The sequence below is a fragment of the Amborella trichopoda genome, chromosome 2 (assembly GCF_054954075.1).
Source record: "Amborella trichopoda isolate Santa Cruz 75 chromosome 2, AtrichopodaSantaCruz75HAP2 v2.0, whole genome shotgun sequence".
Classification (NCBI taxonomy): domain Eukaryota; kingdom Viridiplantae; phylum Streptophyta; class Magnoliopsida; order Amborellales; family Amborellaceae; genus Amborella; species Amborella trichopoda.
The window spans coordinates 62,784,341-62,796,556 of NC_142337.1; the positions used below are offsets into that span (position 1 = coordinate 62,784,341).

Genomic DNA, 12,216 nt, shown 5'->3' on the forward strand with positions numbered 1-12,216 from the left:
ATTTTCTTTTTACAACCATAATATTTAGACCGAGATGATAAATTTAAGGTTCAGACCGAGATGATCAATGTAAGGTTTTCCGATGCTTCAATTGCAATTTTGGATGGGTTATGAGGTGAGGCCTTACTTATTTCGATAGGACTGCAGCTGGATGAAACCATAGGGGGTATCACCAATTCAAGAGAGGAAGGCCATCCACCGTCGTTTTGAAAAAATGAAGGGTGGAAATGAACCTGAGAGTACGGTATGAGATTGGAGCATAAAAGGAAGGAGAGAGAGAGAGTGTGAAAGGATTTAAAAGTAGAGTGAAAATGGAAAGTATTTATGGTTTATATCTGAGCTTTGTTCCTTTCTCTAATGTCTTTACACCTTTACAGGACTCCGTTGTATCTGCTACAAAAGTGAAACAACAGATTTAGAGAGAGAAACTGATATTTTTAGAGAGAGAAACAGATAGTTTTTAGAGAGAGAAGCAAAACCCAACTAGAGAGAGAAACAAAAATAGATAAATAACGACTGGCCCAAATTCACATCAGATATCACGTAACAGCTATCTTCACCATAATGACTAAAACACCCCTAGTGTCGCCGTCCCTCCAACAGCTAAAGAGTGCTAATTTCTGTAGGAATAGGGAGGATATATTGCGTGCATACAGATGGTAGTTCCGTAATAAGTCAATTTCACTCTGATTTTTACTTTATTTTGGGCGGTATAAAAAACCAGAAGCAGGAAGCCCAACTCCCAGCCTTTGAAAATCAATAGAGAGAGAGAGTGAGAGGAGGGAGAGAGAGAGAGAGGGGGAGTTAGAGAGAGAGAGAGTGGGAGATAGGTATAGAGAGAGAGTGTGTTGATAGAGAGAGGGGGGCTAATCTAGAGCCTCCTAGAAGCTTCTAGAACCCCCTCTGTAGATTGTGTAAAGAATTGTGGTTGTAGATATACAAATTTCTGTTGATTTCATGGAATATTACGGGAAAAACCCTACATTGGAGGGATCTTCAATTGATCCCTCTCCTGAATGGAACGAGGTTGGTCTCGAAGGTCAGTAATGGATGCTAGTCTCTGTTTCATCTGTGTTTTCACTTTGTTTTTAAGTGAATTTGGATGATTTTATTGTAATCCTAGAATGCCGATTCTTAGATCTCTGAAAGGGGAGAAATTCGTTTTTTGATGTTGGGTTTGATGGGTTTTGTTTGATTAGAATTGCGTTGGTGATCATTTCGTTTTCTGTATTCAAATGCGTAGTTTTTAGTGAATTATTCGGCTAAATTACACGATGATTGGTGATTTTTTGTGGTTTAAGGGTTAGGTTTTGTGAGGATCAATGGAATAGGATTGTTGTTAGTGGTCCTTTTATTGAAAAACTATATATTTTCTCCCATTTGGTTTTTGGTGAATTTTTGGTGTTTAGATGTGAACTAAGTTTGGTGAATTTGTTAGGGTAAAGATCGGGTTTCGATTGGACTTTCATTGGTTTTGTTTGATTTGTATTTTTGTAGTAGTAATTTGCACATTCTGTTTCTTTGCCATCTTGGGGCGTGTGTTTCAAGTGAGTTGATCACTTGTTGATTGATTGTTTGAAAAATAGCATTAAGTATCAGAGCATCAGGGGTCTGACTGGTTTTTGTCGGGTTTGTCTCACATGTTGATTTGGATGAAGTGAATTTTCAATCCCTTTTGCAATTTTTTGGTGCGTTGCTTTTTAAACCACTCTTCCAATGTTTGCTCGGTGACTATCAGAGCAGGCATTCGGATTGGCTTGATTTTTATGGAGTTTCTTCGAAGTGAATTGGGCTGCTGATGCATTTCAGTTCTGTTGTTTATTGCTCCCTTTCTATTTTTAACTAGAGAAAGAGACTATTTATCTTGTATTTCTTTGATCTTCTTCCTCTTTTTTCTTATTTTATTTTTCTTCATGCACATTTTTTGAGTTGTAAATTACTGAGTTGTTAGCATCTTATTTTAAACTTATTGGAAGGTCATGATCAAACTTTGGGTAGTATTTTTTCTCTTTGTTTTCTGTATTTATTCTTAATTTTTCAAGGCAACATCTCACAACAGTTGCGCTGCTGGAATAAACGGTGGACATGCTAGGGGATTGATATGGGGAGGTTTATGTTTGATAAGTATAAATGTGTGGCTCATGCGAGTGATAGGTATAAACTAGCGAGAATCTTCACATCAGAAGGGTTGATCGAAGTGTAATTATTGAATTTTAAGGTGAATTAATTGTGCCATCTTTTAGTATTAGTTTTGTTTTGCTTTTCTGGTTTCCTGTGGAAATTTGTGATTAAGCCATAGTGAACATGATATGCTTTAGTATTCAATATCTAGTGTTACTTCGAACTGCATAAAGCAAATTGCATAAATGATTTTCAATGGGATTTTATTTAAGCCATAGGGAACATGATATGCTTTAGTATTCAATATCTAGTGTTACTTCTAACTGCATAATGCGAATTGCATAAATGATTTTCAATGTGATTTTATTTAACTATAGTGACTTGAGTTGAATGGGATCATTGATGGATATATTTGCATGTAGAGTCCATGTGGCGATTGAGCCTTGGAAGAGAAAGTGGTGGGGAATATTACCCAGAAAGGCCAGGAGAGGCTGATTGTATGTTTTATATGAAGACAGGGTTTTGCCGCTATGGGGCCAACTGTCGTTATAATCATCCTCACGATCGGAATCCGGTATGCTACTTTACGTAAATTTATTTCTTTAAAATTGATAAGTTTGCTCCTCTGGGTGTAACCATGAGCCTCTATTGTTTTTCTTCGAATTTTATGATAATTATTAATTAGTAGGTTTAATGGGATAGCTTTGCTGAAGGTGTTGTAACCGTAAACATTGCTTGATTCCATGTAGCTGGTGTTTGGAATCTGTATCCGTTACCATGTCACTGCAACTCGACTAATCTTGCATGATCATGACTTGTATTCCTGTCTGGTCTTGTGTTATAACTTATCATGGGAATTTGGTAAGCACATCCTGTGTTTCTACTGATGGGCTTAGCATTTAGCAGATGCTTGACTCAGCTCTTTCGTATTGGTTTCCTTCTCAACTTTCTATTTCCATGAATAATGCATTGAAAGGTTGATGCACTTGGATTGATTTTTCTGAGGTAGTTTACATTGTGTGGATCATTTAACTAGGATTTCAGGTACTTGCAAATGACTTGTTTCCTATTGAGAAAACACGTTGGAAATGGCACCCCAAATCTGTGTGTGTGTGTGTGCGTGCATGCGCGCATGCGTATCTTTTTTGTTAATTATCTAAGACTAAATGCTGTAACATGTACCCATTTTATATCTAATGAAATTGACAGTATATCTTAATCTGACACATATATAACTGATTGATGTCAAGGATATTGGTATCATGGACTGAAATGTTGCATCAAATATTTACCTACTGTGCAAACATACAAACACAAAAAACTGCATGATAGAACACGCGCACAGTAAAACACTCTATAAATATAAAGGCATATATCTTACATGTGTATACACCCACAAAGATTCACCCACAAAGATTCACCTGTTGTATGCTACACAATAGTTCCTTTTATTTATTTTTGGGCTATGATGATATACTGTAATTCCATTTACATATTATCAAGATCTTCATGCATTTACTCATTATAAGAAAACTTCCCTTTTTCTATTTACATTAGAATTCTTTACAATCAGGCTGCAGACGTTCTGCAAACTGGAGGAGGAGAGTACCCAGAGAGGGTGGGCCAGCCTACTTGCCAGGTATGTTCTCATCATTTTAGGCTATAGAGCCATACACGTTTGAACTCTGCAAAGCGTAATTCCCTTTCATTAAACTTTTGTTGGTATATTAGTTCCATGCAGTGTTTGTTTTATTGGTGAACTTGTAGGTTAGCTTCTCTAATTTACTTTCCCTGTAAAAATTCCAAAACCTGGATTATACCCATATAATTCAGGTAGCTCCTGCGAAAATTATATCCGTATACCTGACCCTAAGCTTTGTACAAATTATATTTTCCTCCTGTCACTGATTGTTATACTAAGCCTTGTACAACTTGTTAAAATTGAATGACAAGATTTTCCCATGTATGGATATCTTTCTTTGTGGAGGGAGGAGGGAGGGAGCTGGTCTGGAGATGCTGTCTCAATGATTTAGGGCTTATTTTATTGTCTTTGTATTTTCATGGTCAATTTTATCTCATTGCAGGTTTTTTTTCTTAATATGCAGTATTTTATTAAGACCGGTACATGCAAATTTGGAGCTACATGCAAGTATCACCATCCAAGATATGGAGGTGGATTGATGAGCCCTGTTGGACTTAATATTTTAGGCTACCCATTACGACCGGTGGGGTTTCATGCCATCTCTTGTTATTACTTTATGTGTTGTGGTTGTCCAATATTAAGTTACCCATTACGACCGGTGGGGTTTCATGCCATCTCTTGTTATTACTTCATGTGTTGTGGTTGTCCTCTTTGAGATAATATCAAACTCCAATAGCTTTCCCAAAAAAATAAAAAATAAAAGAAAAGGTCAAATTCAATAAAGCACTCGCAAGGGTGGAAGATGCATACTCATGAACACTTACTCAGCGTCATTTAAAGTTATAATGTGATCGATCTCATGGTGAAAATGATGTGAGTTTGACAAGTCCTATAGACTCTGGTACATGGTACTCGTGCTACCTCCACAGGCAGTTCCCACTTCCCAGTTCCCACTGTATGCACCTGGGTAATTGGCCATGTGGGCTTTAACTCCAGTTGTGATCTCAATCTATTCATCAGTGGGAACTGATGGTGGATTTTACCCGGGAGTACCTTGTACCATATTTCATTGGACTGTGGTGTATGAAAATTATTCACTGTGGCCCAAGGTTATTGTGGAAATTGATGGATTATGTTTGTTTACAGGGTGACAAGGAGTGTTCCTACTATGTGAAAACTGGACAGTGCAAGTTTGGCCCAACCTGTAAATTCCACCACCCACAGCCAGTCAACACCTCGTTGCAAACAACACCTGCACCTCAGTTTTATCCAACGGTGCATTCTCCTTCACAACCTTCTCCTCAGCAGTATGGGGGAGGAATGGCGAGCTGGCAGGTTGCTCGCTCGCCATTCCTGCCTGGTTCATATGTCCAAGGACCCTATAGTCCTGTGATTCTTCATCCAGGGGTGGTACCACTTCCTGGTTGGAGTGCTTATCCGGTGAGCTGAAATGCAACCCACATGGTTTTCCTTTCTATTGAGACATGAGAAGTTTTTATGTTCCAAGGTTTAGAGTTGGCATTTCTCCCTTCTTTTCAATATTTCTTTGAGATTTTGGATTGAAAATTGGATGAAATTGATTCAAAGTCGCTTGAAGATCAGTTAGTGATGATGCTATTGTGATAAAATAAGAAAAAAGGATTTGTAAGAACTAGGAAACCATTTGTTATCATTTCTTTCAAATTATGGTATGACAGCTGGAGAAACCATACCAAAGTCAATGGACTATAGATACTGATATTTGGGGGTTGCATGATTGCCTGACAAGATGATGAACGGTGGGGGAATGGGAGCGACCACTAGGTCAGGCATTCCCCCAATGGTGGGTCGCACTCTCTCTCTCCATCATCGTCCATGTCATATCATGACCCTATGGACTATGATTTTCTATCCACCCTCGGACCATAGTCTACTTTCCCTTGTATTATACTTGTTATATTCCCTTGCTGCTGTCAGCCTTAAAAACATGACATGGTTACCAAGGTCTAGCTTCTATTCCATTTCCTCACTCATTATTCTTTTTGAAGCAGCCTCCTGTAACTCCTGTGGCATCACCTGGTGCACAGCAGCCAGTGGGAACAGGCTCTCTTTATGGATTGTCTCCGACAGCTACTCCATATCCTGGATTCTTTTCTCCTGTATCTTCTTCCGTTGCTGGACCTTCAGGTACGAAAGAGAACACTTTTCCTGAAAGACCTGGTCAGCCAGAATGCCAGTTCTACATGAGAACAGGGGACTGTAAATATGGGTCCACGTGTAGATATCATCATCCCCCGGACAGGATAGTTCCACAAACAAACTGCACTCTCAGCCCCATTGGTTTCCCTTTACGCCCGGTATATATACTGCCTCCCTACTTTTACTCTCTCTCTCTGTCTCTCCTCTCTCTCTCTCATGATAGAGATTCTTCAGTTGTTTGTAGAGAGCAGACCCTTGTTCTTCAGAAATATAATTTTGCTTGTATTTGGTCCTTTTTTCTGCTTTAAAAAATTAGTTTGAATATTTATGTATTTCATTTTTCTGCTTGTCGGTTAGATGGTATAGTTCAAAGGCTTGAATAAACAAATTTAATGTCCCATGTGTTACCTAATTGTGGTTATGAATGTGTGGCATGTTGGTATTCTTATTGAGGTTGGAATTGCTCATTTAGGATTAGACAGCCAAAGGCTTCGTTATTTGTGATAAGCGTGATGGGAGTGCTGCGACTGATGTTGATTCAAGGGAAACAGCTAGATGGCCCATTTTGAAATGAATGAACTTTGCTATTGATCTGACTGACAATTAGATTGAATTAGATACAAAGATGGATTTAGACATCTGGTCACTGGTTCATAGATTGGTTGGAGTTGAATTTTTTGAAATCATCAAAATGGCCAGTTCAAGACCCTTTATTTGAGGAATTTTTTTCCATATTCAAACTTTCACCAAACAAAAATGAGGAAGCATGATATCAACTGAAGGTTTAGTTAGAAACTAGGCCGGTTGAAGCTTAGTTGGTGAAGTCAGCTGGTTCAAATGGGTAAATCTGAGATTGAGAATTCAGATCAGCTGGTCTTAAATTCATATACAGATTTGGCTTCTTTCCCATTCATACTAACATGCAATTGCTGGAGCTTTTGGAGAGGTTGAACTGGAGCAAACTATCTAGCTGATTATGAGTCTAAATATGGATCTAATACCTTGTAGCTACTTAATGACGAATTAAGAGTGGACGAATTAAGAGTGGCCTGTTCACACTCTGATTATCATAAGAATCTTGTGCTTTTCAACATATGTCATGTAAGATCATTTGTGCATGTTAGACAGGACACAATATATATGCATGATTCTATGATTGAAAAAACTCATAATGGTTGAAATTCAGGAAAAGAAAAAATAGAATAATTAAGTGTGAAATCCAGGATTATGCATACGTAATTTGATTTATTAGCAAATTGATATCATTATTCGTTAAATTTTGAAAAAGAAAAATCGTTTTAACTAAATAGTCCAAAAGGCACAGACTATATGTAAATCAAGTCAGATAAATTTGCAAGTTTATCTACCAACTAAATGCCAAGACATTTGGAAGTTTAAAATTAATAGCTAGTTTGTATCTTATGTGGATATATATATATATATATATATATATATATATATATATATATATATATATATATATATATTTATGTGGCTGCATGTACACATGTGTGCATGCGTGTTATAAAATTTTGTTTTGTACAAAAATCCTCACCACCTTGCTAGCTACTACAATGATGCAGAAAGAATTTTGCAGGGAGAAAATAAAATAATCTATCAATTCGAAATTAAAGGAAGCAAACAAGCCTAGCTTCAATGGCTATGCAGAATTCATAAGAATTCAAGGAAACAGTGTTTCTAAAAAATAACTCAACTCTTTATTTTAAATTTTCTACATAGACCCTATTTATAATAATAGACCTTACCTAGAACCAAGAAATTCTAACTCTAATTAAAATAAAATACTTAATAAAAGCAAAATTGTAATGACATTTTTACCCCTGATAAAAGAAATAACTTCATATGCACTCTAACTATTTTTCTAAATGACTCCTAAAATCCTAAAAATTTAAAAACCCTAGAATCCCTAGAAAACCTTAAAAATCCTAAAAATAAACACTAAAATTAAAATATACATTTTTTGAAATTAAAAATAAGAAGAATTTTGTCTTGCATCACAAAATAAAAGGGAGAGCAAAGGGAGCAAGTTGGGGGGCAAGGAAGAGAGGGAAAAGAACAAAAAGGGGAAGAAGAACGAATGAAGGGCCAGACTGCCAAATTTAGAATCACTCTGCACAGGAAGAAAATACAGTAAAAGTGAACCATAAGGGAGAAATAATTGGTGGGAGGAAAAGAGGGTAAAAGGTGATAATTGAGAGGGGAGGGATGGAACTCAAAGGCCGGCGAGAGGGACGAGATCCAACTATGACTGCATTCAATGTCAGCATGATATGATCTTACTAGGCAAGACCGTACTCAGCAACCAAAAGATAGTTCGATCACGTGCCAACACTTATTTCAATTTCAAATAGAACTTATTCAAATAAGAAACTACCTAATTTGACTTACATTTGTGGCTCCTGCAAACTTCTCATCACAAATATAGTTTAGGCCCCTCTATGTATGCTCCTTCATTTCGCCCAGGTCAGTTTCTTAATCGCAGGGCTTCCTGTCTTAGAAGCCGCCAATGAGGGTACGTAGCCTCGTCCTAGTTAAATTGGGTTTTTTCCTCTGAGGCCAAGATGTTGTGGTTTTTCTTCTTGCATATGTGCAAGGCCGATCATGGCTGTCAAGGTTGTGGGATGGAATATGCATACCTTGATCCCAATTTCTTCCTTTTGGCCCTAATAAAGCAACTGGTCAAGGCCTTTTCGGTCCATTGTCCAACCGATTCACCAACCGCTTAAAATGGTTTGATTTTCCCAAACTATTCCTATCTGTCTTAATTTGGAGAGGGTTGCATCGGCATCTTCATATTCTATGGGGCCAAAACAGACACAGAGAGCTTTAGCTAGCTCTACCCATGTCTATGCTCCATGTGATAGATCCACCCAGTTGGATCATCGCTGCTAAATAATGCAAAATCTAAATGGGTGTATCGGGCTTGGATCGAGGTTCCATCCTCACCAGTGCAAGGTATCCCTCCATTTGACACCTGTCTCAATCCTTGTACTCTAATTGAGCAATTGATGTGCATCATCTTTTAGCATTGAAGATGCTAGTCGCTCATATTGAAGACTCATGGTGGCGAGGGTATCACAAAACTACTGTAGCAGCCCCGTATGTTGCTTCACTTCTCCCTTATTTTTTTTTCCATCCATCGCATATACTTATGCCTACAACTAGCTTTGGGCATACCAGGCTCCGGTTCTGATACCAAATGATACCAACCTGCTTGAGCAATTGTTGAGCATCATCTTTTAGCATGGAAGATGCCAGTCGCTCATATTGAAGACTCATGGTGGCAAGGGTTTCACGAATCTACTGTAGCAGCCCGAGTGTTGCTTCACTTCTCCCTTATTTTTCTTCCATCCATCGCATGTACTTATGCCTATAACTAGCTTTGGGCATACCAGGCTCCGGTTCTGATACGAAATGATACCAACCTGCTTGGCAAGACCGCACTCAGCAACCAAAAGATCATAAAAATGCCAAAGTTTGATGCACTTTGAGTTGGATGTCCCTCCGTGTGCAACACGCATTGAGTTTTTAAAGAAAAGGGTTCAGCACCATTTTTATTACTCAAACTCTCTTTAAACAAGAAGCATTTCCCCTCCTAAATCTATACCCTAATCACGTTCCAACACTTAGTCTGATTTCAAAAGATAACAATTTATTCAAATAAGAACTTTACTTAATTTTACTAACCCTCTAACTGAATTTGAATATTCAAATTTATTCAAATATGGCAAGTAACTAATTACCCATACTACAGTTTCCTAACAGAGTGGAACCCGCATGGCATCGAGAAGCACGAGACAGGCATTTGGATTTTGAGGCGAGACTCCACTACTACTTGTTTTTCCATACCATAATAGCATTCGCCTCTCCATTTCTTATGTGGAGTTTCTTCTTCGCATGTTCTGACAACTAATTCTATCCAAAGTGCTTTGAGCATTCTGTGAGCATTGCCATTTGCCAATCTAATTAAAAGTCAGTGAGTTTTAAGCTACAGCAGCTTTGGAAATTTAAAAAAAAAGAACATATATGGGCTTTAGAAACTGGGCTTTAGAGTTTCTAATACTTTTTGTTTTAGTGCAAACAATAGCTTCTTGGGCTGCTTGTATCTAGTTCTGGCTATCGAGCTTTTAAGGTAAACTCAATCCACATTGCTGCTAGGGCTATAAATGACAACTGCTACATCTAGTCATGAAGATATGTTGTGTTTGTACTTCTCAATTAAATGCATCGCATACCTGATAAAAAAAAAAAGGTTGAACCACTTGTGTTGAGGACTTCCACTTGATAATAGAGTGGGAGGGTGATGACAATGCTTAATTTCATGGGATTGGTGAGGCTTGTGATAAGTCGATCGATGTAGATGTTAATTGGAACTTAGAAGTTCCTGTTGTGGCCTTATGGGTACTGCCAGAATTTGTGCTGACGTGTGTTTGCAAGTAGGGTATTCCTAAGGAGATTCTCTTTGTTCATTAAAACGTTTCTTGTCCTCAACTAGGTATGAGATGCTATGCAATAAGATGGAGCTGGTGTCTAGGATATGCAACAGAGGGGTTGAGGAGAGAGGTGCAAGGGGAACACTCCATCTGCTAGGCCAATTTGCTCACTGTTGTTCCCTGCTGCCACCTATTACATGTTTCCTAAATTGTCCTATATTTCTCCGTTCTGCCAGTAGTAAGTGGAATATGAGCATTCATTGATGGCTAGTGTGAATATATTGTAGGTTTTTTGTTTGCGAAATAGAGCGGATAATTCCAATTGATTCTGCTCTCACATTCATTAATGGCTGCTAGAAACATATGCAAATTTTAAAGGCATATCTATGACGGTTCACAATTGCTATTGATTTCGGTCTCACTCTGATAGATGGCTATCTACTAGTTGCAATTAAGTACCATATTAGTGCTGTGCATGTTGACCAAATGGTTTTCGGTTGATACTTCATTTTACAGTCTATATTACTATCCAGTGACTGTCATTGATCGATCTTGTGTTGAATCTTATTGATTCTTTCAATGTTCTATTTTTCAAGTTTATTTTCCGAATTCATGCATGCGAGCATGTCATTTGGCCCAACAAAGTCTGATTTCTCACATTCTTAACAGGGGGCCCCAACTTGCTCGTTTTACGCACAACATGGAGTATGCAAATTCGGACCCACTTGCAAATTTGACCACCCATTGGGCTCATTGAGCTACAGCCCTTCCGCATCTTCTCTAGCTGATATGCCGGTTGCTCCTTACCCTGTTGGTTCCTCTCTTGCGACTCTTGCTCCCTCTTCTTCTTCTACCGATCTTAGTGGGGCTCAAAAGTCCTCTGAAAACCCCTCGAGTAGCTCGATGGGTTCCTCCCCACTTAAAGGCACCCAATCTTTGCAAACCCAAACCTCTGCTCAGAGCTCTACCCCCTCAAGTAGTAGTAGCACCACAGGCCATGGAACTGAAAACCCCAGTTCGATCTGAGAGACTCAAGTTCCAAAACCTGTTTCATACCCCAGTGAACCAAAATGTCACAGACCCCAATGTCTGTACTTCCTGAAAGTTCTATTTCAGGACTCTAGGAACATGAAATGTTTACTCATGGATTTTTCTTCTTCAAGAACCTCCAATACCCATTTTCTCAGCAGTCTTCAAAAGACTTGCCATTTGATCCAGCTCTGACCCACGTTAGATCAGCTTGCCCATTGTCATATTATGTTCGCTACATCTCCAAAATCTTTGTTATTTTTAATAAAGAAGCCTTGGTTCTACAGAAGGCAACAACCAAACCCAAACCCTTTACCCTCTCTTTTCACATTAATAATGGCCCGTTGTTTACAAGGTTAAGAAGGATAGCCATATCTCTCAATTCATAAGGATGTGCAGGCTGAAGGTTGGTGTTCTGTGTCTTGTTTTGGAAGAAGAGGACCAGATTTTCCCGGGCAAGTCCTTTTTTCTTTTATTTATTGTTATTTTTATTTCACCTCTTTGTCACAATATATGAACATTATGACTTATTGGTGAAGTCTTCCAATTTTGGTGTGATGGCTTCTTAGTAATCAAATTTACAGGATTGGGAGTCATTTTTGTCTTGCGGTATTAATCAACTTTGATTGATGCTTGCATGGGAAACACATGGCTTGGATAGGGGAAAAGCAATATTATTGTAAACGTTATTATCATTTGTATATTTTCATTTCAGGTCATTTGGTTGGATTCAAATAATCTTTGCTTCTCCATGTGCACACAGGCTTTAGAGAGTGTTTCCAGGTAGCAGGG

At 38.3% G+C, this 12,216-nt stretch overlaps 1 protein-coding gene across 14 annotated transcripts; it reads left to right on the forward strand.

Moving 5' to 3' along the window:
- Positions 1-744: 744 nt before the first annotated feature.
- LOC18445285 (zinc finger CCCH domain-containing protein 32) lies at positions 745-12,159 on the forward strand. 14 transcript variants are annotated; one of them, XM_088859361.1, is made up of 8 exons: positions 745-1,039; positions 2,060-2,218; positions 2,544-2,695; positions 3,679-3,760; positions 4,227-4,346; positions 4,910-5,203; positions 5,794-6,099; positions 11,065-12,159. In XM_088859361.1, exons 3-8 carry the CDS (start codon positions 2,652-2,654, stop codon positions 11,419-11,421), a joined length of 1,203 nt encoding a protein of 400 aa, XP_088715487.1. In that variant the 5' UTR covers positions 745-1,039; positions 2,060-2,218; positions 2,544-2,651; the 3' UTR covers positions 11,422-12,159. The 14 variants fall into 14 exon arrangements, with proteins under 14 accessions (XP_088715487.1, XP_088715491.1, XP_088715483.1 ...); XM_088859365.1 differs by having other exon boundaries at positions 4,910-5,038; XM_088859357.1 differs by having other exon boundaries at positions 3,695-3,760; positions 4,227-4,421.
- Positions 12,160-12,216: the final 57 nt, after the last annotated feature.